This window comes from Anomaloglossus baeobatrachus, chromosome 6 (genome assembly GCF_048569485.1).
Source record: "Anomaloglossus baeobatrachus isolate aAnoBae1 chromosome 6, aAnoBae1.hap1, whole genome shotgun sequence".
NCBI lineage: Eukaryota > Metazoa > Chordata > Amphibia > Anura > Aromobatidae > Anomaloglossus > Anomaloglossus baeobatrachus.
In genome coordinates this window covers 327,646,437-327,674,317 of record NC_134358.1, presented here as the reverse complement: position 1 = coordinate 327,674,317, position 27,881 = coordinate 327,646,437, and the positions used below count along the sequence as shown (strand labels likewise).

The 27,881-nt window shown below is 42.8% G+C and overlaps 1 protein-coding gene across 1 annotated transcript in view; it reads left to right on the top strand.

Annotated features, from left to right (window-relative positions):
- Window positions 1–25,800, top strand: part of RPRD1A (regulation of nuclear pre-mRNA domain containing 1A) — a 101,492-nt gene extending 75,692 nt beyond the window's left edge. The window contains exon 7 of the mRNA XM_075314937.1: window positions 25,048–25,800. Coding sequence (XP_075171052.1) covers window positions 25,048–25,197 — 150 coding nt within the window. The 3' untranslated portion in view covers window positions 25,198–25,800. The remainder of the gene's footprint in view (window positions 1–25,047) is intronic.
- The last annotated feature ends 2,081 nt before the right edge of the window (window positions 25,801–27,881 follow it).

Sequence of the window (27,881 nt, the reverse complement as noted above, 5' to 3'; positions counted from 1 at the left end):
AGTTTTTTAATCCTCACAAAGTTTTTGTATTTCAAAATGTTCGCATCAGAATTCTTGTACACTGTTGTTTGAAGCATGTTTCCTATAATTGACCTGACGTTTTTTAACTGTAAAGGATCCCGCCAGTATTTGAAATACAGCGGGCGGTTCTCTGACGTGCAGTATATGTTCATGTGTATATATATATATATATAGGCTCTTGCTCTATGACAACAGATTGTTGATTTCCTATTTAATGTCCTGATGAAGGAGACCAGATCTCTGAAACGCATTGACCTGTGCAAAGAAATAAAGAGATGAATTAATCAACATTGGCTTCTTGGTGATAGTGCAGCATAACCCCTTTCTGTCTTCCTATATCTTTATTGTCCGCCAGTGGGGGCTGCTACTCTTTGCCTTAATACTACGCCAATATAGGAGTTGTGACTGTCACAACCCCACCAGGTGAGTGTGGATTTCTTACACGTACCTGTAGTCATACCTGGTAGGACCCTATTTGCGCTTGCTTCCACAGCTTATTCTACATTTCCATTATAGCCTTTGAGAGTGGTGGCATGGGGTCGATGGAACTGGCTCATAGCCCAGTGTCGTATAAACGTGAGCTCATGGGTTGTGCAGACATTGATGCCTTAGGATTTATATGCGATATTCAAATTCACTTGCAGTACATAATGAGTCAATTGTGGATTTGGTGTTATGGTCATTTCTCCAAAGTGTCCCAGGAGCAATTCTTCAACACAAACACAGCGCTATGCCGTATGTTGCTTGTGCTACAATCAGCAATATGTGTTGTCTAAAAATGCTACTATGACCTACAGCATCTCCAGTCTCCCATTAAGCACATCTAGGACATATTGATTGGCAGTTACAAAGGGAGCTACGAGTAGTGGATCTTGATTTTTGTGCCCTTTTGCATTCAGCATGGCAGAACATTCCTCAAGACAAACATTAATAACCTCATTAATAGCATATTAAGTCTTTGTGTATTTCTGCACATGGCGCTAATAAATACGGAATAAATAGAGAAGTTTTGAAAATTTAGTTTCTATTTTTTTTATCATTTGCATATTATTGCATATCTATTTATCCTGTGATTTTCATAATTCCAAAACTTTTCTTCTTGGTGTTGCAATTTTTGCAATTTTAATGTTGAGATTGTATAACACTATGCCTATACAGAAAACATACAACCCTGGGCAAATTTTACAGCCTGCATAATGGTATTAACATAATGAGAGTGTGCTGGCTCATAATAATTTCTCAATGCAGAACTAGTCTGAGGGAAGAGATGCCATTCAGGCTAATCCTACCTCATTCACATTTGCAATAAAATTACATTCTCAAAAAAAATGAGCATTGTGCACATGAAGCATCTTATCAAATAAAAACTAAATCTTCTCCCATACCGTTATAGTAGTGGTTGGCGACCGGCAGAGGATCTGACATCTTCACTTCAATGTGTGGATTGTTTGCACAATGTAGGTTCAGAATTGACAGGACAATTTACTGTATTAAAGAACAACATAAATAATGCTTTTTGAATTCAGAGATAAAGAATTTAATTCAAGGACTTTTCTTACTCACAATTCACTTAGTTCATATTGCCACACAAGCATGATACCATGGGAATCCTCACTCTTTAGCGGTCATAAGAAGCAAGTCAAAGCCAGCAGTGGTTTGTTCTTTTTCCGAATAACTCCGCTTTCCAGCTTGTCTAAAATACAGAGCCTTCCTTCCAGTGGTCACTAGTAATTACCCCTTTGAAAGACTATATCCGGACCTTAGAAAAAATATCCTAAGCACTAACAGGCAGATAGTGGCTAATTACCTGCCTAATATGACCAGCACCAGTCTTTGCAACAAGCATTCCTGCTGGCTATTCAGTGCATTGGCCCTTTTTTTTTACAGTCCTGGATACAACCTTTAATCTTCTTTAAGGGAATTCCTGGAGGTTTGGTTCAGCAGGCTAAACACCTGGAGTGTAGTACAGGAAAGATCATCCTACTTAGGCAACGTAAATTCTTGTTCAGTCCCTAAAACCTCTCCTGGATTTAAACCACTGAAAGCAGCCACCCAAGTGGCACACCCCTACCATGCAGCAATTTCACTGCTGGCTGCTTACACTTCATGTATAATTATAGGGTCAAACTACTCACTACACCCCTTTATAAAGACTTCAGGTTGTAGCTTTCCAAATTTGTTTTTTTACTGAGGTTTTTTTTATTCACCTCTGTGATTGATAGCCAATGTTTTTTAAATCCCTAAATTAGACTTCTAAATTTCCATAATTCTCCATTCCTAAGTCGTGTCACATGTCCATCCAAAAGATAAGAGATACACAAAGGATATTTCGAAATCTGGGAAACGTTTTACTGTGTGTGTAGGGGGGACCATATTGGTGATTTAAATGTCATATTTTTGGAAAAGTCTTTTTTCTTCAAATTTCTGGAAAACACTTGGGGTTAAAAATGCAGACTACACTCCTTGATAAATGTTTTGAGGGGGTATAGTTTCAAAGAAGGGATAATTTCTCAGGAGGTTTTTTATTTTAGCATCTAGAACCTCTGAAATTGTCTGAATTATCACTAACCTATTAAATGATTGACTTAAAGGGAATCTGTCTCCAAGTTTTTGCTACCTCATCTGAAAGCAGCATGATCTAGGCAAAGAGACTCTAAATCCAATGATGTATCACTTAGAACCTTTGCACCCAGTAATCAGAATTTTTTAGTTTGCAGCAAAGCTGAGAAAGCTGTCCCTGCCAACACCAGGCTCTTAATAGACACTGTATATTGACAGTGAGGTGCTAAACAGAGGGTGGGGCGTGCTGGACAACATGGCACAAGCCAGCAAGTCACATTAATGATAAGGTCTTGCTGCTTACACAAACATTGCAAATAAACAAAAGCAGGGTCCTTGATAAGAGAGGCATCCCTGATATTTATGTCTTAATATTGCAGCATACTGTCTTCAGATTACATAGTAAAAACCTGCTGACCTAATTCCCTTTGAGTTGTGAATGTCCCAAATAAGGTCAACTTCCGGGAGATTTCCACTGTACTATTCCAGGGCTCTGCAATTGCAGCTTGGCTGCTGAAAGCCATTTTAACAAAATTTAGATTCCACAAGGCAAATGGCACTTTGTTTTCTGTATGCTCTGCTGTGTGTCTAAACTGTTCTGTATGACCAGATATAGAGTATTCCCATACTCAGAAGAACTTAATACAATTTGTGGGGCATTTTTCTCTTATTATGTTTTGTAAGTACAAAATAAAGGAATAAATAAATAAAGGAATTCTTTTTTCATAGCCCAATATCATAAAATACAATGAGGCACTTATTGAATGAAAATGCTTATTACTTCCCACCATAAGGAGGGTGCAGTTTTCAAAACAGTCTTTATGTACGTGTCTTGTGTTTTCGTACCTCAAAACCTCTACAAACTGAAATGGTGCCTGATAAAAACCTTGATACAAAGACATCCCTCAAATCATGAGGTGCTCCATCAATTTTGAGGATTTCATTTTAGTCAAGTATAGTGATGGTCAGACTCGCAGATATCCGGGATCGGCGGCTCTAACCGATTAAAAAAAAAAACCAGTTCCGGCCCCAAATTGATCCTAGATGTCTGGCTGGATGCCGGTCCTAAAATAAGTTTATGTGAACTAGAAACTCCGACTTAAAAATGGTGGTAGAAGGGGTGTAGAAGGATTAGAGCAAGCTCGCTATACTTACCGAGTCTCTGGCACAGTTGTATCTGATTCCGGGCTGCTTATTAGCCTTATACATATTCACTGCTTCCTCTGCCCACCATCTGTGATTGGTTGTAGTCAGACAGCGCCCCAAGCCTGTGTGACAGTGTCTGACTGCTTGCAATCACAGACCCTGTCTGCGGGTCACTGTAGATTGGTATAAAAATAAATAAATAAACCACTCTTTCACCAATTTATTAACCCCTAAAACAACAAGGTCCAATGTAATTCATACAAGGTCCCTCGACGATTCCAGCTCCGCTACATTTGAAGGTACAGCGCGCTGCCGTAGAACGTGACCACCAGCTGTGGATTTCAGGCAAAGACTGAGCCGCGTGATGAGCAATAAAACCCACAGCGGGCGGTCATGTTCTATGGCCACCCCCTGTCACTTCAGATGTAGCAGAGCTCGAAATGTTGTAGGGCCTCATGTAGATTACTTTGCACCTCGGTGTTTTGGGGGTTACTAAAGGGGTGAAAGAGAGTGTGTGTATTATATTTTAAGTAAAGGATTTTTTAAATTTTTGTGTTAATTTCTTTTCACTTACAGATTTGTAATGGGGGTCTCATAGTTGCCTCCCATCACTAATCTAGGGCTAAGTGGCAGCTGTGAGCTGTTATTACCCCGATTGCCACTGCACCAGTGCAATCGGGTAGAGTCGGGTAAAATTCTGGGTTTGTCACATCTAATAGATGTGACAATCCTGGGTAGCTGAAGGCTGCTATTTTTAGGCTGGGGGGGCCCCAATAAGCATGGGTCTTCCCAACCTGAGAATACCAGCCCTCAGCTGTTGGCTTTATCATGGCTGTGTCTAAAAATTGGGGGAGACCGCACGGCGTTTTTTTTTTTTAAATTATCTATTTAAGTAATTGGAAAAAAGGCGCAAACGGATACTCTTATTTTGATACACAACCAAGATATGTGCATGACTGGGGGCTGCAGCCTGTAGCTGTATGCTTTATCTGTGCTGGGTATCATAATACAGGGTGACCATATGCCAATGCAAGCAGTGAATATGTATGAGGCTAATGAGCGGCTCTGGAAGAAGAGTGAGCGGCCTGAAAGCAGTTACAGACGCGCAAGAGACTCAGTAAGTATAGCATGCTTGTTTTACTTTGATTTTTCCTTTATTTTTTATTTACTTGGTTTACTCATGTTTTCTATTTAGAAATTTTCTATTTTGTTAAAATATTTACTTATATAAAAGTAGGTGAACTCTGGAATAGCTCAGATAACTATGGTAATTTCTAATAAACTTTAGTCTGATATTGTTATCTGAGTCACAATTGTAAACAAACACATCTGAAGAAACTGTCTACTAAGACCCAGATAGTACTGATCCCTTACGCCTCAGAAAGATCTGTTTAAACAGTTCATAGAAATCTGAGCACAGGGCTTTTGCGGTATAGGCTGAAGAGGACCGAGGACAGTTGACTTCAGGGTTTGAACTGCGCGAATTGATGGCAAGGTGCTCCAATTTTTTTTTACTTGTTTCCATTTGGGACATCAGTAGAAATGAGAAAGGAGTACAGTTGTACATTTAACTCCTGGGTGCCCGGAGAGAAGAATAAGACTAAAGGCCCATTTATACACACCGATATCGCTAACGATATGTCGTCGGGGTCACGGAATTCGTGACGCACATCCGGCGTCATTAGCGACGTCGTTGCGTGTAACAGCTAGGAGCGAGTGTTAACGATCAAAAATAATCACCTAATTGTTGATCGTTGACACGTCGTTCATTTTCAAAATGTCGTTGGTCATTGTGGACGTAAGTTGTTCGCCATTCCTGAGGCAGCACTCATCACTACGTGTGACACCCCGGGAACGACGAACAACAGCTTACCTGCTTCTTCCGGCAACGAGGTGTGCGTAACTTTCCTGCGGCTGCTCTTTGCCCCTCCGCTTCAATTGGACGCCTGCCGTGTGATGTCGCTGTGACGCTGCACGGACCGCCCCCTTAGAAAAGAGGCTGTTCACTGGCCACAACAACGTCACTTGGAAGGTAAGTCCATGTGACGGGTATTAGCGAGATTGTGCACCACGGGCAGCGATTTTCCCGTGACGCACAAACGACGGGGGCGGGTACACTCGCTATCGATATCGTAGCGTGTAAAGCAGCCTTTAGAATAAGAAGATAAGACTTTCCGGCAGATTATTTTTCAGAATAGAAAATGTCCTTTAGGTTGAGAATTGCAATAGGAGATTGTAACAAGGATATGGTCATGTTCAATGACATGTGAGGGTAAAACACGGATCAAAGGACGTAGATACAGTAGGTCATCAGCCTTGCATCTTGTTATCAGGAATATAAGTAAGAATGAAGTCCTATCATGAGAAAATGAGAGACCAACTGTCATGTACGTGGGTGTGGACCAATTGCTCCACGGGATCGGGCTAACTCTGGCTTGCTGCTGGTAGCCACCAGGAGCCACTCCAGGGGAACTCTCAATACAGTAGCAGGTGACCACAAAGGGTTTCAGATTCAGGAGATGGGCAGAGCAGGACTAGAGGCTGGAGAGGATTCAGGTAGTGGTACCAACAGGATGGATGGTGCAGGCTAGTCTGGTTTTGGGTCATAGACAACTGGTTCGGGTACAGGTGCAGGCAAAGGTGGAACAGTCTGTCGTGGGATATAGTCACAAGACAGGAACACTGGATACAGATGCAAGATCCAGGACACGAGTACTGGATACAGGACAGGATACAAAAATAGGTTAAGTGCACAGGGTCAGCAACATTGTTGCAAAGGCACCTCCCTAAGGGAGAGACTGCCCAATATAATTAATGCCTCCCAGCAATAGGTTGGAGGCATGACCAAATTGAGCACTCTGCTCCTTTCAGAGACAGGAGATGCACAGTCCCCAGAAGCAAAACAGCAGCAGGGAAAGGAGCTGCTGCGGAAACAGGATGGCCTGGGAGGTGAGAGTGGCGGCTTCCCAGCTGGGAGAAGGAAGTGGGGCAGTGCAGGAACGCCGATGCTGGCGTTACAGTACTTCCTCTTTACGCCCCCTCCTCATCTTGCCAGACATGAATTTCAGCTTATAAGAGACATCGTTGATGCGTCTGACAATTTGAAAGGGACCAATGAAGCTGGGACCCAACTTGTAGGAGGGAGTCTTCAGATGGATGCACTTTGAGGATAGCCACACTTTATCTCTAGGATGAAATATTGGTGAATCAATGTCTCTTGTCAGCATGCCTCTTCATCTGCTCGGATGATCTCTTGAAAATGGATTTGGTGCCCTCCCAGACCTTAGAGAATTCCCTGGTGTGAGTGTTGGCCATAGGGATTCCAGAAGTGGTTGACACTGGAAGCTGTTGTCCATAACCCACAAAAAAGCATGGTTTCGTAAACGCCTGATGTCATTGTAAGAGAACTCCCCCCAGGGTAACAACTTGACCTAATAATGGTGCACATTTGTGAAATGCCACAGAAAGATTCTGACCATTTAATTGACACGCTCAACCTGTCCGTTGGACTGTGGATGCTGTGCTGAAAAGAAATCCAATGATATATGAACTTGGAAGGTTCAAAGATGTGTTGAGTCTCCTCCTCTTGGTTAATGGGTAGGAAATACCTACAGAGTGCATCCACCTTGACATTCTAGTTCTCTGGCTCTAAGTAAAGGACAAAGTCAAAGTGGGAAAAAAAACAACCATTTAGCTTGGCGGGAGTTCAGCCTCTGGGCACACTGCAGATATGCCAAGTTCTTGTAGTCGATGATTATGACGGCTGGATGAATAGCACCCTCCAACAACACTCCTCCAATGTCCTTTTTATAGCCAGCAGCTCATGACCTTATATAGTATAGTTAGATTCAGTAGCGGAGAAGGTCTTGAAGAAGAAATCACAGGTCACCAAACATCTAAATGTGAGAACAGCTCTAGAAGATGAACCATCTACCTCCAGGAAGAATTGCTTTTTTTCATTTTCATTACCTTCGCTGTCAGATAACCAGGGAAGCCACCAGCCGGGGCTCCTAGATTCCTGTGTCAGCTTTTGCCACAAGCCACTTGTACTGCCTGCTTGTGTGAGCTTCTTCCGGATCCCATTCTGCTTGTCACCCATACCGCTTGCAACAGCTGTTGCCCATATGGTGAGCACTTCCTAGTGCCTGCACAACTTCAGTGCGGCCAGCAACGCGGTCCAGCTCCGAGCCACCTTAACCAGCTGCAGTATGCAACAGGCCTCCCATCACCTGTTTTCAGCTAGCATCAAATGGGGCTCTGGTGCATTTTCCAGTCAAATTAGTGTGATTAGTAGGTGTCAGGAAGCACAGTAGTTTCTGTTTTTTATTGTTTTTTTCCCCGACCAGTTTGATTTAAGGTACCGTCACACTAAGCATTATCGCTAGCAACATCGCTGCTGAGGCACAACTTGCTAGTGATGTTGCTGTGTGTGACATCCAGCAACAACCTGGCCCCTGCTGTGAGGTCGTTGGTTGTTGCTGAATGTCCTAGACCATTTTTTAGTTGTTGCTCTCCCGCTATGAAGCACACATCGCTGTGTGTGACAGCGACAAAGCAACAACTAAATGTGCAGGAAGCCGGCTTCTGCGGACGCTGGTAACCAATGTAAATATCGGGTAACCAAGAAGCCCTTCCCTTGGTTTCCCGATATTTACCTTTGTTACCAGCGTCCGCCGCTCTCACGCTGTCAGTGCCGGCTCCCTGCACACATAGCCAGACTACACATCGGGTAATTAACCCGATGTGTACTCTGGCTAGGAGTGCAGGGAGCCAGCGCTAAGCGGTGTGTGATGGTAACCAAGGTAAATATCGGGTTGGTTACCCGATATTTACCTTAGTTACCAAGCACAGCATCGCTTCCACGCGTCGCTGCTGGCTGGGGGCTGGTCACTGGTTGCTGGCGAGATCTGCCTGTGTGACAGCTCACCAGCAACCCGTGTAGCGACGCTCCAGCGATCCCTGCCAGGTCAGGTTGCTGGTGGGATCACTTGGGCGTCGCTTAGTGTGACGGTACCTTTACTCTCACTCGTTGGTTATCTACTACATGGGGCTCCATTTAATTTAATTACAGTTACAGTTCATTCATAGACCATTGTGTGCTTAGGAAACTTTTCTACCTACAAGTTCCAGCACATCTGCATCTGAGTGCTGGTGTTTATTATATCTTATTTTTATATCTTATTTTTATTTATTTATTTTTTTCATTTCAAGCCTATAAAGCCCTGGAGCCGAAGAGAATGCCTGCTTCAAGGAGAGGAATGCATCTTCCACTTGAGGAGTCCAAATCTTTGGATTAGCACCCTTACGAATCACAGCAGAGATCAAAGCTGATCGAGACAAGAAACAGGGAAAAAAAATGCAGATTAATAGTTGACAAATCCTGAGAAATGCTGGATAGCCTTCTTGCCAACTGGACATTGCCATTTGACAATAGAAGACACCTTCTCAGGATCCATCTTCAGCCCTGTATCAGAGATGATATAGCCCAAGAAAGGAAGATAAGATTGCTCAAAAAGATACTTCTCAAAATTGGTATCTAGACGATTCTCCCTCAAATTTTAGAAGACCAGGCGTATGTTTCTCCATTGGGAAGGCTGATCCAAAGGGAAGACCAGAATACCCTCCAAATAAACTACTACATATGAATAGAGAAGGTCTTGGAAGATATCATTCACAAATTCCTGGAAAACAGCTGGGGCATTAGTTCAAACGGCATGACTCGGTATTCATAGTGACAGTCTCGGATGTTCAAGGCGGTCTTTCATTTATCCCCTTGGTGTATAAAGATCAGATTGTACATCCCTCTCAAATCGAGTTTGAGCCGGAGGGTTCCATCCTTCTTGATAAACAAGAATCCATCTCCTGCCGGTAAAGACTACTCGATATTCTCTCTCCAGATTATCCTGAATGTAGATGGACAAGGCTAGAGTCTCGACATGGGACAGAGGGTAAATACAACCTTGAGGAGGGGAGGATCCCGGGGGCAGACCTATAGGACAGTCATAAGATCTATGAGTTGGTAACATCTCTACTTCTTTATTGTCAAAATCATCCACATACGACCAATAAGCAGACACAGCAGAGTAGACAGCAGCAGCCGCGTACAAGCAAGAAGGTCGGAGGTGAGGCAATATCATGATAGGGCTGTCCCCATCAAAGAACCTCTCCTGTCAAGGACAGGTTTGTGAATACCTAGGAGAAGTGAAGACAGATTCTCCAGCACATCAAAAGCAGTCTTCTCCATATGTAGAGCTCCACCTGCTTTGTGACAAAGTGCACTGTCTCAGACAAGGCTCTTCCATTGACAGACAATATCATCAGAGGACTCAAAAGACTTATAACGGTTCTGATACAGGTTCGCCATGGCCTGCTGTAAGAAGTTTCCTACCAATCTAGATAGGCCGCCTTCATCAACTGGACGTCACCAAATAACTCAAAGTCAATGATGAAGTGGAGTTACTCTCGCCTAGAGTTTCCTCTCCTACAGACCATGCGCTTGGGAGTTCCCAGGCTTCTCAGGACAGGAGCAGATTAAATGTGTCTCACTTCCATAGTAATAAAACAGCGCCTTGACCTGGCGTGTTTTCAGCCACTGCTCAGCCATCTTGACACTGTCAACCTACAAGGACTCAGGAGGAGTGGTGGATGCAGAAGGCAGTGGAATGAGCAGCCTCTGTAAGGACGGTGCTGGCATGCGAAGATCACCTGTTATGGGTCTCCTCTCTGGATCGCTATTGGAACCTCAGGTCGATCCGAATCACAGCCAACCAGCTCATCCTTTATCCTACCAGATAGACCCTCCCAGAAGGTGGCTTCCAGCGCCTCATTGTTCCAGCCAAACTCGGTGGATATGGAACTGAACCACATATTGGTCCAGTCTGGCTTCCCTGTTGCAGCCTGAAAAGAGAGGATGTGGCTAACAAGACTCGACCTGGCTCATCAAAGACCTTGCAAAATGCCTCAAGGAAGAACTGCACATTCATGGCCACCGGGTCACTTCTCTCCCACAAAGTACTGTGCCAAAGGGAAACTGATGTGACAAAAAACTCATAATGCAGCATACACTGGTTAATAAAGCCTCATCACTATTTAGGATTGCAATTGAATCTAGTTGGAGCAGACAGGCGTAGACCAACTCCAGGTGCAGATATTGCAGAAAACGGAGGATCAAAAGGTTGAACAGGAGCTGGTGCTGCAGTCATCAAGGTGTTTAACCGGGTGTTCACTGAGCACAAGTACATCAGGATCTGATTTTGCTGCTTCCGTTGGCAGTTCATCTCCTTGACAACTCTGTGAGAAGAACGGTATTGGGATCAGTGGGGTCCATGGCCTTTGCAAACTGTCACACACTCGAGTGTGGACCAACTGCAGCACACGTGACCAGGTTCACCTTAGAGAGGCATAACTAAGTAGCTACCAGGTTCTTCACTAGAGCCTCTGATGGTGACATTAGCCTTGCTACTGTGGGTACCCGCCAGGTGCCACTCCATGGGTACAGTAGCAGCTGACCCTAAAGGGTCAGGGACGATGGTACAGATTCAGGAGACTAACAGAGCAGGACCACAGGTTGGTGAATGCGGGTGCTGGTACCAACAGGATGGATGGTGCAGGGTAGTCAGGTTCTGGTCCTAAGTCACAGACAGAACTGGTTTGGGTACATGTGGCAGAGGTGCAACAGCCTGGCGTGGAATACAGTCACCAACTGTAAGAATAATAATAATCTTTATAAAAATAAAGATTATTATTATTACAGGACAGGATCATTGGCTACAGATGCAGGATACAGGACACGGGTACTCGACACAGGACAGGACACAAGAACAAGTTAAATGCACAGCAGTACAGAGTCAGGAACCTTGTTACAAAGGCACCTCCCTAAAGGGAAAGGTGTCCTATATGCCTAACACCTCCCAGCAATAGGCTGGAGTCATGACCTAATTGAGCACACTGCCTCTTTAAGAGACAAGGAAGTACATGCACATGCTCCCTAAACTCGCACCCAGGAGACGATAATGGTGTAGGCATGCCCCGGGAGCAGAAGGAAATGGCTGGGACAGGAACTACAGCAGGAACCAGATGGCTGGGGAGCTGAGAGCCGTGGTGTCCCAGCCAGGAAGAGGAAGTGGGGCAGTGCAGGCATGCTTTCTACGGCTGCCTTTATACCATTGAGCCTGGGGAGGATTCATTGTATGGGCTGGCTGAAAATATTCCAGATTTTTGTGCTCCATATAGATGGTCACCAGGAACTTAGCTCATTTAAGTAGATGTCACCATTCGTCAAGAGCTAATTTACTGGCTAGATGCTTTCGGTCACTAATAGAATAATTATTTTCTGGTGAAGAAATTGTATTAGCGAAAAATCCACACACATGATTTCCTGATCAAGAAGAATTTGTAAGTCTAAAATAGCAGAAACTTTCTCCAGATCATTTGCAGACTTAAAGATAAGATCATATTTCTGAGAAACTGCAGTTCATGACATTTAAGAGACATTTTTGCAGCTATACATAAAGATGTTTTGGGCATATTCTCCTTAGAACAGAGTGGACAAGTAACTTTGTGATCTAGATCTCTTGAGAACATTAGGATGTCACCCATATAAACTAAGATGTACTCATACAGGAAATCCCAAAATATTTCATTAACAAAGTACTGGAACACAGCTGGTACAATGCATAATTTGAAAAGGATGTCAAGAAATTCAAACTGACAATCATGGGTGTTAAACTTGGTCTTCCATTCATCACACTCTTTTATATGGATTTGGTTATAAGCCCAACACATTTCTAATTTGGTAAATATCATAACACCTTTAATTCTGCCGAATAATTTAGTGAATAGGGGCAAAGGTTAATTGTCTTTCAGCGTAATTTTATTCATACCTCGATAGTCTATGCATATAGTCTTAGAGACTCGTCATTCTTTTGTACTGAATCAAGCTTATACTGGCCAAATATGAAAACTTCTAATGATCTCACCTTCTAGATTCTCCATGATGTAGGAAGATATGTCAGTCCCAGGCAGAGATAGAGGATAAACTCTTGTTCTGGGTAGATAAGGACCTCTAACTGTCATGATTCTGATTAGCGGTGCTCTGCTCTCATGCAGAGCCTATACTCTGCCTCATATTTTCCCCTGGTGAACTCATTGTTCCCGATCTAGTCCTGTGTGGTATGGGAGGGGCCTGTTCTTTGGAGCCTCATTCCGGGTGATTGCTTTGCTTTATCAAGGAGCTATTTCACTCGGAACACAGCCAGTGATAGTGTGCCGCCCCCACGTCAGCAGCCGAGCTGCTCGGATCTGGATCCGCAGTGGCTCGAGGGGTCTCCGTACCCGGGGGTCGTGTGGACACTCAAATAAAAAGGGACGTAATATGTTCAGGGGATTGTTGTAGATACTTTGTGACGCCACCCACGGTGTGTGGTAAGATGGGGTACCACCGCTGCTGTTGGGGAGCACCCGGGGGTGATGGAATGGCAGCTGGATGTTAACCCCTCCGTGGGTAGGGGTGGATGCCCCGGGGCTCAGTGTCCAGGACACGGGAGGTGATGGCTGTTGGTGATGCACCAGGCCGGACCGGAGGGTGTTACTCACGATTGAATAAATGCACACAAGTCTGCTGGTAAACCAAGGTGTTAGTGGCCGGCTGCCGCTTCAGGGTGTATACGGTTCCCACATCCGGCTGGTGTACCAATGTCCCTTCCTCCGCACTCTGTATTTTTCCTTTATTCTGGATGACCTCATATGGAACGGGGAAGTCCGCTCCCGGTATGTTCTGGTTGGGAGACGTGCCCGCGAAGACTGACCCTTGGGATCTCAGTGGGTGTTTGCGGATACCCTATCCGCCATTTCGCTCTATCTGGGCTAACACTTTGGAACAATGTCTGGAACCTTGCTCCCGGCCTGGTTAATTAGAGAAGGGGCTTGCAACCGTCTTCCAACTAGGGTCCAGGTACCCCGCCTGGGCACGGTTTCCGGACCGGATCTCCGCTGTTGGTACCGGCAGGCTCCAACCCTGCTCCGGTCCACTTTGGATTTCCCGCGACCGGACTCCCGTCACCTTTCGACACGGTCCACTGCTTGCCACCTAGCCAGTAGACCAGGGCTCATACCCTGGCTACCCTTCACTAGGCTCAGACTTCACTCCTCTACACTGTACTTTAACTTGACTCTTTCTGCACTGAACTCAACTTAAAACTGACTGATTCCCTCCCCCGGATCCTCAAGACCCCTAGGTGGGCGCTCCCAATCCACATGGTCCTGCCCACTGGTGTGTCCTTCTTACCCTGAGGGGGGGGGCTAGGATTTTGTGGCTGATGGGACTTGGTGTGGGATGGTGTTGTGTGGGGTGTATGTTTTTCTGTGACCACCTGGCGGCGCCAGGGCGTCATAATAGTTCCTGTAAAGCAGTGTACATATCTGGTTCCTGTAAGTGACTGATCCAATCTTGTCTCGCTACCTAGTTCCTCATACTCCGTCCCATTTCCTTCTCTAATCTGACTTGTATCCCTGCCTCCCTGACCGTCGGCTTGTTTTCTGACCTCTGCTCTGCTCTCTCCTGTGTACCTGATGTTCCCTCTTAGCTACTGACCTCAGCTCATACCCCAGCTTCGCTCTCTTCCTGGTACTTGATGTGACCTCCTGGTTAACTGACCCTCGGCTAGCACATTGACTTTGGCTTCTCTCTCTCCCTCTGTTACTGACGGGATCTCCCTTCGACTACCCTGCAGATCTCCACTAGTATATCTAGCGACTCCTACTGGTTTAGCATCTAATTACACCTTGGTGTTTAACATCAGACTAAGAATGGGAATAGTGTGGTCAAACGACCGATGTGGAAGTAGTGTCTTGGCTTCTGCTCAGATAGTACATCACTTCTGGTAAGGAGCAGCCACATTGGAGGCAGAATAGAGTTTCAAAGAAGTTGTTTGAGGTAGAGGCAATTAGGAATGCAAAATTATTCTCACTGAGCAATTTGATTGGAGGACCAATCAGTGGCCAGAGCATGTAGTTTTAGCTATGGTATACTCAGAAGCAGTGGCGTATCAGAAAGTGGGAAAACTGAAAAACAGATGTTCTTAATTCATAGTGCTCAAAGTTGCAGGGTCACCTTCTCAGTCCAGAATTAATACGACCACCAAGAATTGCAGAGCCATTTTTGGCTTCAAAGTCACCTGCAATGAAACAAAATGAATCACTGCAGCTTCAAAATCGATACTTTACCCGTGAACAGAAAAGCACTGAAAAAGAATTTACATTGATACAAGTAGTTTGTCTTTGGTACAAAACAGAGTTATCGCAAAGGTTTTTTCTCCTCCTTCCCCTAGCGATGGAAGTTTCCCTGTTTTGGCCTTGAATTTGTAACAGTTTTGCGTAAATGATTCTGTTCACAATATAAACAAGGTCCTTCTGTAGGTGATGGGGTCTATTGACCAATGTCAATTTCTTTTGGCCAAATTCCATGGTTTCTTTCATCGTCTTTGTTGGAGGGGATTTTGAAAATGCTCTAGAATGTGGGATATGGGTTTATTGGGCTTTTTGTCTTGCTTAGTTTTGGAAATATAAGTTCACTCAGATGATGAGAGAAATTAAATCATCAAGGGAAGATGGCAGATTCCTACCAGCAAGTTCATTTTTGATCTGACTGGATAGGCTTATGTAGAAGATAGCCAGAAAATCATCATTATTCTTCACCAATTCAGCAGACCGTATGGAACTGGATGGCATAACAGTAGAACAATGTACCACAACTCCAGGGTCTGCTAAATCATCTACTGTTCAAAGACACTTGCACAAATATGGCCTTCATGGAAGAGTCATCAGAAGAAAACCTCTCCTGCATCCTTTGGCATCAAAAATATGAAACGAGCATCTAAAAAAAGCTGCTGCATTTTGGAAACAAATCTAGTGCACCAAAGAGGTTAAAATATAACTCGTTGGCCACAATGATCAAAGGTACAGTTGTGCTCAAAAGTTTACATACCCCGGCAGATTTTTTGCTTACTTGGCCTTTTTTTCCGAGAATATGAATGGTAACACAAAATCTTTTTTCCCCACTAGTGGTTGGGTAAAGCCATAGATTGTCAAACTTATGTGTCTTCTCTTTTTAAATCATAATGACAACCAAAAACATCCAAATGACCCTGATCAAACGTTCACATAGCCTTGTGATATTGGTCTTATAACATGCACTGAAATTAACACAAATGGGTTTGAATGGCTAAGGCTAGGTTCACATTTCCGTCAAAATGTATCAGTCACAATCCGAGGCTATGGTAAACAACGGCATCCGTTGTGTCCCATAGACTTGTATTAGTGGCGGATTGCGACTGATGACCTTGCGTTGCATCCACTGCGCCGCTGTCAGTCGTTTTTTGACTGCCAGGTGGGAGCAATGCAGAATGTAACGTTTTTCTGGCCGTCAAAATTAACACGCCGCGCAGGAATCCGTCGCCATCCGTCAAGCTTGTAATGAATGTATGGTGCTGGATTCCGTCCTAATCTGTCTTACAACGGAATTCCTGTGAAAGGAATCCTGTGAAAAACACATCTGTTGCGTCAGTTGACATCTAAAAAACAACTGATCCGTTGCTGACGGACCTGACAGATTTAAAACAACGGAAATGTGAACCTAGCCTTATAAAGGTAACATCCTCACCTGTGACCTATTTGCTTGTAATCAGTGTGTGCGCATAAACGCTGAGTGAGTTTCTTGGATTATGTCAAAAAATACCTATTCACTTTAAGTGACAAAACTTTAAAAACTTTTCATCTTTATTCAAATATATTAAAAGGAAGGTTTTTTTAGACCAAGACAAACATAACACTAACACATACAGTGAGCAATAACACATAAAGTGAATGACCAAAAATAGTCTAAACCACTTTATTGGAGACAATTATTTTTGAATATTGATGTTATCTCGGGTGGAAGTACTGCGAGTCTTCCACTCTATACCTCTCTAATTGTCTCCAGTAAAGTGGTTTAGACTATTTTTGGTCATTCACTATATGTGTTATTGTTCACTATATGTGTTAGTGTTATGTTTGTCTTGGTCTAAAAAAAACTTCCTTTTAATATATTTGAATAAAGATGAAAAGTTTTTAAAGTTTTGTCACTTAAAGTGAATAGGTATTTTTTGACATAATGCTGATTTGAGATACCTCTTAAAACTTAGTTTCTGAGATCTTCTTGGTGAGTTTCTTGGATCCAGACAGACTCTTGCATCTTTCATCCAGCCACTGATGTTCCTGGATTGTGAGTCATGGGGACAGCAAAACAATTGTCAAGTGATCTACAAGAAAAGATAGTTGAACTGTATAAAACAGGAAAGATACAAAAACATATCCAAGGAATTGATAATGCTAGTCAGCAGTGTTCAAACTGTGATTAAGAAATGGAAACATGGGTTCTGTAAAAACCAAACCACAATCAGGTAGACCAACAAAAGTTTCGGCCACAACTGCCAGAAATATTGTTTGGAATACAAAGAAAAACCCACAAATAACATCAGCTGAAATACAGGACTCACTGAAAACAAGCAGTGTGGCTGTTTCAAGATGCACAATAAGGAGGCACTTGAAGAAAAATGGGATACATGGTCGAGTTACCAGAAGAAAGCCATTACTGCGCAAAAGCCACAAAGTATCTCGCCTACAATACGCCAAACAGGACAGAGACAAGCCTCCAAACTTCTGGAACAAGGTAATTTAGAGTGATGAGACCAAAATCAAACTTTTTGGCCACAACCATAAACATTACATTTGGAGAGGTGTCAACAAGACCTATGATGAAAGGAACACCATTCCTACTGTATAGCACGGAAGTGGATTGCTGATGATGTGGGGATGTGTGAGCTACAAAGGCACAGGAAACTTGGTCAATGTTGAAGGACAGATGAATGCAGCACGTTATCAGCAAATACTGATGGCAAATTTGTACTCATGAGCCCGAAAGCTGCGCGTGGGACGTACTTGGATGTTCCAACATGACAACGATCCAAAACACAAGACCATATCGACCTGTCATTGGCTACAGCAGAACAAAGTAGAGGTTCTGGAGTAGCCATCTCAGTCTCCTGACCCCTCTCTGGGGAGAACACAAGTGAGCATGCAAGAAATCCCAGGAATTTACAGGAACTGGCTGCCTTTTGCCAAGAAGATTGGGCATCTTTACCATCTGAGAAAATAAAGAGCCTCACCCACAACTACCACAAAAGACTTCAATCTGTCATTGATAGCTTGAAGAGGCAGCACTACACGGTATTAAGAACTGAGGTATGTGAACTTTTGATCAGGGTTATTTGGATGTTTTTGGTTGTCATTATGATTTAAAAAGAGAAAACACAGTAGTATGACAATAAATGGCTTCACCCAACCACTAACCATGAGTGGAAAAAAAACATTTTGTGTTATCGCTCATATTCTCTGATAAAAGGCCTAGAGAGCAAAAAATCTGCCGGGGTATATAAACTTTTCAGCACAACTGTACTTGTGGAGAAAAAAAGGCACAGAATTTCAGCAAAAGAACATATCGCCAACAATTAGGCATGGGTGTGGATCAATCATGCTTTAGGGTTGTGTTGCAGCCAATAGCGCAGGGGACATTTCACTTCTACAAATGAATAATGATCCTCAATACCTCAAAATCCACAATAACTACCTCAAAAGGCATAAGCTGAAGGTTTTACAATGGCTCTCATAATTCCCTGATCTGAACATCTGTGGCTAAATCTCAAAAGAGCAGTGCATGCAAGGCGACCCAGGAATCTTACAGAACTGGAAGACTTTTCCAAGGAAGAATGGATGAAAATCCCTCAGTGAGCGATCATATTCCCTGAGAAGTCCATGTTCAGGGTCCATGCATGGACACTAGGTGTTCGCTACACACCCCAAACTTTACAGTTTGTGTTCTTCCATCACTAGTCATGAATGTTACAAATATTTCCAGTTCATCTTTGCTTCATCACCCTTCCCCCTCCCATCAGGTCACAAGTGTGAAGCCAATCTCCCCCATCATTCTATCACCTTTGTAGTTTTACCTACACCTCTGCTTTAACTATAGCCAGTGGACATTCTGACTCCAGTATCTTGACTAAACATTTGCTCTGGAAAGAACAAAGCGAAACTGAAATATGACAGTAATAGGTGAACTATTTACTGCCCATGTATGGGATTGGCATTCCTGGAATCAGGATGCTCCAGTGGATCCAGGGGTACAATTTTCATACATGTGCCAGATGAAGAAGGACCCCAAATCGAGATCTCCTTTATCTAGGGACACTTGTCCGCTTTGTTTGGCATCAACTCACTCCATAATTTGAGAGATGGAATATGGCAGGGTTATTTTGGATGCAAGGTGTTCCCTTGTTGAAATATCCCTGAAATACCAAAACCAGAACTTCTGCTGAAGGTGTGATCTTACCTCAAACCACTCCTGGCCAAATCACACAAGGGCAAGCTCGAACCTGGGCGATATAGGGAGCCTGAGCCCCTCTCAGAAGAGTTGTATGTTTAGCAATTGGTTCAGTATGTGCTGTTGCTAAAGCTGGGAGGAGCTGTCCGAGACCATCAGTGCCTCGAGAATATGTAGAACATTGCACCCAGTCAGCTCTATTCTTGCTTTGGTAACCAGACACTAAGGGGTACTTTGCACACTACAACATCGCAAGCTGATGCTTGCGATGCCGAGCGCGATAGTCCCCACCCCCGTCGCAGCTGCGATCTCTTGTGATAGCTGCCGTAGCGAACATTATCGCTACGGCAGCTTCACATGAACTTACCTGCCCTGCGACGTCGCTCTGGCCGGCGACCCGCCTCCTTCTTAAGGGGGCGGGTCGTGCGGCGTCACAGCGACGTCACACAGCAGGCGGCCAATAGAAGTGGAGGGGCGGAGATGAGCAGGACGTAAACATCCCGCCCACCTCCTTCCTCCCGCATAGAGGGCATGAGCCGCAGGACGCAGGTAGGAGATGTTCCTCGGTCCTGTGGCTTCACACACAGCGATGTGTGCTGCCGCAGGAACGAGGAAGAACATCGTAACATCGGTCCTTCCAAAATTATGGAAATGACCGACGCTACACCGATGATACGATTTTGACGCTTTTGCGCTCGTTAATCATATCAAAAACGATTTACACACTCCGATATCGACAGCGACGCCGGATGTGCGTCACTTTCGATTTGACCCCACCGACATCGCACCTGCGATGTCGTAGTGTGCAAAGTACCCCTAAGTCTTTGATTGTAACCTTATTGTATCACCTGTATTGCAACTGAATCTGCAAATTGTACATTTCTTATAAGTCTAGTGCCTCTCTTATAGCAAATTAAATATATAAATTAATCTGAGCAGTCTTGTATCTCGATCAAGCAAATCCAGTTAATCCGTCTCCCGGTCATCCTTCCACACTGCAGGGCAGGTTTAGGGACCAATATACTCTTGTACGGCCTAAGCGTATATTAAACAAATGTATTGGTAGCAGTCTACCTGGTAACCATAAGTGGATTACCTGTACTGAGTGATCAGTTGTGGCTACCGGTCAGGGTCTTGGGAGAGAGGTGAGGTAAGCCAAAAGGTAGCGTGCATCAGACTCAGGCAATTCCCTGGCCCCTCTAACAGTTTGGGTTCATTCAGCCGCCTTCCGGATTGGTGGTCCTCTACTTTGCGCAGGTGGTGAGAAGGTGCAGGTAATTAAGCCTGAAAAAAGGGTGTGTGTGGAACCTCAAGAATAGGGCTATGTCACAAAAGGAATGTCATGTACCAGTCGTTTGTTTTGACCACACATGTATTTATACTTATAAATGAGATCTCCTCTGTTTGCTAACCTAAACAAACCCAACATTTCCAACCTCTCATCATATGGGAGGCCTTCCATTCCTTGTAATAATCTAGTTGCTCACCTTTGTACTATCTCTAACTTCTGAATATCTTTTTTGAAATGTTGAGCCCAAAACTGGATCCCATATTCTAGATATGGCTTTACTAGTGTTTTATAGAGCGGTAATCATACGTTGTGATCACAGGATTTTCTCTCTCTTTTTATACACCCTAAAGTCTTGTTTGTTTTTGCTGCTGCTGCTTGACGTTGAGTGCTGCTGCTCAGCTTACTTGTAACCAGAATACCCAAGTCTTTCTCCTGTTCTGTAGTCCCTAGTTTACTTCCATTTAATGTATATGCAGCAAAAGGATTACTCATTTTAAGTGCATTACTCTATATTTGTCAATATTAGACATTGTTTGCTCATTCAGTGGGTGGCACAGTGGCTCAGTGGTTAGCACTTCAGCCTTGCAGGACTGGGGTCCTGAGTTCAAATCCCAAGGTCAATACAGTGGGGAAGAAAAGTATTTAGTCAGCCACCAATTGTGCAAATTCTCCCACTTAAAAAAATGAAAGAGGCATGTAATAGGTAGACCACATCTATGGGAGACAAAATGAGAAAACATCCAGAAAATCACCTTGTCTAATTTGGCAAAACCTTTTGGGAAAATTATGGTGGAAAATAAGTATTTGGTCAATAACTTAAGTTTATCTCATTATTTTGTTATATATCCTTTGTTGGCAATGACTGACGTCAAACGTTTTCTGTAAGTCTTCATAAGGTTGGCCCACACTGTTTGTGGTATGTTGACCCATTCCTTCATGCAGATCTCCTCTAGAGAAGTGATGTTTTGGCCCTGTTGCTGGGCAACACGGACTTTCAACTCCCTCCAAAGGTTTTCAATGGGGTTGAGATATGGTGATTGGCTAGACCACTGCAGGACGTTCATATGCTTCTTACGTAGCCATGGCCCCATTCATTCTTTCATATACACAGATCAGACGTCCTGGTCCCTTTGCAGAGAAACAGCCCCAAAGCAAGATATTGCCACCCCCATGCTTCACAGTAGATATAGAGTTCTTTGGTTGCAACTCAGCATTCTGTCTCCTCCAAACACGACAAGTTGTGTTTCTACCAAACAGTTCTACTTTGGTTTCATCAGACCATATGACATTCTCCCAATAATCTTCTGGATAATCCAAATGCTGTCTAGCAAACTTCAGAGGGGCACGGACATGTACTGGCTTAAGCAGGGGAACATGTCTGGCACTGAAGGATCTGAGTCCCTGGCTGTGTAGTGTGTTACTGATGGTAGCATTTGTTACGGTGGTCCGAGCTCTATGCAGGTCATTCACTGGGTCCCCCCATGTGGTTCTGGGATTTTTGGTCACCGTTCTTGTGATCATTTTGACCCCACAGGGTGAGATCTTGTGTAGAGCCCCAGATTGAGGGAGATTATCAGTGGTCTTGTATGTCTTCCATTTGCCTATTATTGCTCCCACAGTTGATTTTATCACACCAAGCTGCTTGCCTATTGCAGATTCAGTCTTCCAAGCCTGGTGCAGGGCTACAATTTTGTTTCTGATATCCTTCAACAACTCTTTGGTCTTCACCATAGTGGAGTTTGGAATGTGGCTGTGTGAGGTTGTGGACAGGTGTCTTTTATACTGATAACAAGTTCAAACAGGTGCCATTACTACAGGTAATGAGTGGAGGACAGAGGAGCCTCTTAAAGAAGTTACAGGTCTGTGAGAGCCAGAAATCTTGCATGTTTTTAGATGACTAATTACTTATTTTCCACCATAATTTGCAATAAAAATCTTGCCAACTCAGACAAGGTGATTTTTTGGATTAATTTTCTCATTTTGTCTCTCATAGTTGTGGTCTACCTATGATGTCAATTACAGGTATCTTTCATCTATTTTTGTGGGAAAACTTGCACAATTGGTGGCTGACTAAATACTTTTTTCCTCACTGTATCTGCAAGGAGTTTGTATGTTCTCCCTGTGTTTGCATGGATTTACAGTCATGGCCAAAAGTTTTCAGAATGCTACAAATATTAATTTTTACAAAGTCTACTGCTTAAGTTTTTCTAATGGCAATTTGCATATATTCAAGAATGTCATAAAGAGTGATCCGCTTTACAGCAATTACTTGCAAAGTCAATATTGGCTAAGAAAATGAACTTTAACCCCCAAAACACATTTCAACATCATTGCATTCCTGCCTTAAAAGGAGCAGCTAACATTGTTTTAGTGATTGTTCCATTAACCCAAGTGTGGGTGTTGATGAGGACAGGGCTGGCGATCTATCAGTCATGATTAAGTAAGAATGACACCACTGGACACTTTAAAAGGAGGCTGGTGCTTGGTCTCATTGTTTCTCTTCAGTTAACCATGGTTATCGCTAAAGAAACACGTGCAGCCATCATTGCTCTGCACAAAAATGGCCTAACAGGGAAGAGTATCGCAGCTACAAAGATTGCACCTCAGTCAACAATCTATCGCATCATCAAGAACTTCAAGGAGAAAGCTGCCATTGTTGCCAAAAAGGCTCCAGGGCGCCCAAGAAGGACCAGCAAACGCCAGGACTGTATCTTAAAACTGTTTCAGCTGCGGGATCGGACTACCAGCAGTGCCAAGCTAGCTCTGCAATGGCAACAGGCTGGTTTGAGTGCTTCTGCATGCACTGTGAGGTGGAGACTCTTTGAGCAAGGCCTGGTTTCAAGGAGGGCAGCAAAGAAGCCACTTCTCTCCAGAAAAAACATCAGGGACCGACTGATATTCTGCAAAAGGTAAAGGGAGTGGACTGCTGAGGACTGGGGTAAAGTAATTTTCTCAGATGAATCCCCTTTTCGATTGTTTGGGACATCTGGAAAACAGCTTATTAGGAGAAGAAGAGGTGAGCGCTACCACCAGTCTTGTCTCATGCCAACTGTTAAGCATCCTGAAACGATTCATGTGTGGGGTTGCTTCTCAGCCAAGGGAATCGGCTCACTCACAGTCTTGCCTAAAAACACAGCCATGAATAAAGAATGGTACCAGAATGTCCTCCAAGAGCAACTTCTCCCAACTGTCCAATAGCAGTTTGGCGCCCGACAATGCCTTTTCCAGCATGAGGAAGCACCTTGCCATAAAGCAAAGGTGATCACTAAATGGCTCATGGAACAAAACAGAGATTTTGGGTCCATGGCCTGGAAACTCCCCAGATCTTAATCCCATTGAGAACTTGTGGGCAATCATCAAGAGACGGGTAGACAAACAAAAAACAACAAATTCTGGCAAAATGCAAGCATTGCTTATGCAAGAATGGATAGCTATCAGTCAGGATTTGATCCAGAAGTTGATTGAGAGCATGCAAGGGACAATTGCAGAGGTCCTGAAGAAGGGTCAACACTGCAAATATTGACTTGCTGCATTAACTCATTGTCAATATAACCTTTTGGTACTCATAATATGATTGCAATTATATTTCTGTATGTGATGTAAACATCAGACAAACACAATTAAAAACCAGAGGGCAACAGATCATGTGAAAATATAATTTTGGTGTCATTCTCAAAACTTTTGGCCATGACTGTACTACTGGCACTCTGGTTTCTTCCCACACTACAAAGTCATACTCATAAGTAATTTAGATTGTGAGCTCCAGTGGGGATATTGTTGCAGGTGTATGTGAAGCACTATGGAATTAACGGCAATATATAATAAATTCAGATATTTTATCTCAATTGTTTTATAATATTGTGCTATCATGCTATCAAGGTCAGTTTTTAATATCCTACATAGTTTGGTATCATCAGCAAAGACTGACACTTTGCTCTTAATCCCATCCACAAGGTCATTAATAAAGAGATTAAAAAGAATTGGTCCTAGCACAGATCACTGAGGGACCCCACTGCTAACTTATAGCCCATTTAGAGAATGTACCATTTATGACTACTCTTTGTTTCCTATCTTTTAGCCAATTCCTTACCCATCTGCTTATATTTCCCCTAGTCCCTGCTTCTGGAGCTTCATTACATAACTGTTATGTGGTACAGTATCCTAATGCCTTTGCAACGTCCAAATAAATCACATCAGCTGCATGACCAATATCCAGATCTGCATTCACCTTCTCATAGAATCCCAACATGTTGGTTAGACACAGTTTAACTTTCATGAATCCATGATGGGTATCAGTTATTATATTCTCTACTATATATTTCTGCAGGTTGTACCTCATAATTCCCTTGAAAACGTTGCACAGCACTGATGTGATACTTACCGGACGGTATTTCCCTGGATCCACCCACTTACCTTTCTTAGTTATTCTTAGTTCTTAGTCATAGTTAGTTATTCTTATATTAGTTATTCTTAGTCTAATTGTTCTATATTGTCTGTAATTTCCTTGTCTAACTGCAGATTAATTAGTATTTTTAGATTATTTGTATTTGTAAAAAATAAATGCTGTCACAAAGGGGTAGTATAATTTTTTCATGTCTTCAATTTTGTTTTTCAGGAATACAAGCGTAAACTGGCAAGGGTTTCCCAGGTTCGCAAAGAACTGCGTCTACGTATCCAAAATCTGCCAGATCTTTCGCGCCTACCAAATGTTACAGGCAGCAGAGTCCATTTGCCATATGCTGGTGATCTCTACAATGATGATTGACAGAAAACCATACGCGACATATTTATGACAGTTTAACAATTTGGCTTAGAATAAGTAAATTTTGGTATTACTTTTGTATGACAGTGTGGTTTACCCAAGACATTTAGGTGTAAATAATGCATTTCAAGTGTGTTAAAATGTGATCCTTATGCCTGACTTTAAAGTGTTCTGTGAATATTGTTTAATAGGTCACTGTTCATAAACGTTTGTTGCTATTGTACAAAATGTTTCGTTTTGTTTAGTGTAAATTATTACCTGTATCTCTGTATGTACATATCTGCATTTATAATTACAAATATGTACATTATTGATTGTTACAAATAATATACATATATTTTCTCACTCTTGGTTATATTTCTGAACTACCATCCGTACAAAATAGGTTTGCACAAACCTAGACTGGTTTCATATGGTCACACTACCAACTTCTCAACATTGATCTCCAGCAGAATTCCTGGGGGTCATTTTTGAAGTCCTAATTGTGTCTATTTTAAGTGAAATTGCAATAAAATAAGTTTAAATAGTAATGTGAACATTGTATGTTTAGAATCCAGAACATTTCATTAAAATATTTCTCGTTTGGCTCTTGTTTGTCCAAACTAAGTGCGTGTTCACATGTCTCATTTTTTATGCTGAGAAATCAGACACTGATTTTAAATAAATCCAGCAGAAATCTGCGGTTGACCCTAATGTACTTCCACTGCAGATCTAAAGGTTGCACTACAGTTAATATATACTGTTTAATCACCTTATTTGGGGTTAATTTGCATGTGGCTGTATGCTGTAATTTCTGTACCATACTAACTATAGCACAGATCACCCCTCAAAGCAATATGAAATAAAATTCAGGTTGATTTTGGGGCAGAAAACAAATTAGAATTGGTGTGAAAAAAGCCATATGGGCTATACCTTATAGGGGAAGTCCCACTTTGGACAATGTTCTAAAGTTTGTTGGGAAACAATAAACAGAGCTGTACTTTCCTTCCTCATGTCCACCGGTGTCACTTTGATGCTGCTCATACTGTCTGACATTGGCTGCGGCACCTGCATCAAGTCAACAGCATAGCAACTAATCACTGAACTCGGTGGCTCTGACATTGTAGACAGATCGCCTTCACAGCAACTAATCACGGAACTCGGCGGCTCTGACAATGTAGACAGATCGCCTGCACAGTAACTAATCACTGAAATCGGCGGCTGACAGTGTAGACAGATCGCCTTCACAGCAGCTAATCACTGAACTCGGCGGCTCTAACAGTGTAGACAGATTGCCTTCACTGATCGACTTCACAGCAACTAATCACTGAACTCAGTGGCTCTGACAGTGTAGACAGATTGCCTTCACAGCAACTAATCACTGAACTTGGGGGCTGACAGTTTAGACAGATCGCCTTCACAGCAACTAATCACTGAACTTGGGGGCTGACAGTTTAGACAGATCGCCTTCACAGCAACTAATCACTGAACTCGTCGGCTCTGACAGTGTAGACAGATTGCCTTCAGAGCAACCAATCGCTGAACTATGTGGCTCTGACATGTAGACAGATCAGCTTCACTGCAACTAATCACTGAACTCAATGGCTCTGACAGTGTAGACAGGTCGCCTTGTTCAGAGCTGCTGAAACTCACCTGTGGACCCGTGGACAGTATAGCATGGTTTGTTGTCTTTTTTTATATATAAACAGCAGCCAGGGCAGTACATTGTCTGAAAAGGGTCAACACTTTTAAGGCTTATTTCAAATGCATGGGGAGTTATTTGTTCTTGAAACTTTTTTGGGTTGTAAGGTTTTTTTCCAGAAATTTTAAATGCAAAAGAAGCTCCTGAAGTTTGGTGAGTGTCAATATAGAAATATTAAGTGCAAGACAGACACTATGTTTTCCAGTGACATTTTTTCCACTTTACATAGTTTTATTTTCCTTCAAAATCACAGCATGCTGTAGGTTGGACATTTTCAGGCAGTTTGTGGCATTTTACTACCGTACATTTTTTCCAAACTGTTAAATGTGTTAATATATCATGAGTTTTTGGTGACATTTTTGTTGCATTTCTGATATTAATAATTATTTGGTGTTCACAGGAATCTTAGACTCAACTAACTATACATCATTTCTCGTGCTGTTGAAAATGTAAACAAACCGTACAGGTACTAAAACATTAATTTAAAAGAAAGACACAGAAAAAAATAAAATAATGGCCAAATAAGCATTTCAAAGCAATGTAGTCATATAAATAAATAAATTCATAACTATGAATACATTGAAAATTGTGGGATACAATTCCACTTGTCAGTGGGTTGTGGTTCAAACATTTTGGTGCTGTCCAGCCACTAACTTTGTAGGGCCACACCGTAAGGCTAGGGGAATGCTTGACTTCATATATCAATGTGTTCATATAATCCCATAAAGGTTTATTCCAAACAAACCAAATTTTCCATACATATGTAAATATTTCCGTCAGTTACACAGTGAATATAGCAGAGGCAAAACATAAGCACTCAGGACAGCTGCCTGCACACTTAGCAGTAAAATGTCCAAGAAGCTAGCACCGTCTGTATGGGCATTCTTTTAATAGAGATGTCAGCTTTGATTGTAATGCATAAGATGACTACTGAAATGTGAGGTTTATTCAGCTGGAATCATCAGCATATTATGTGAGGATCAGTATGGATAGTATCAAATTTAAA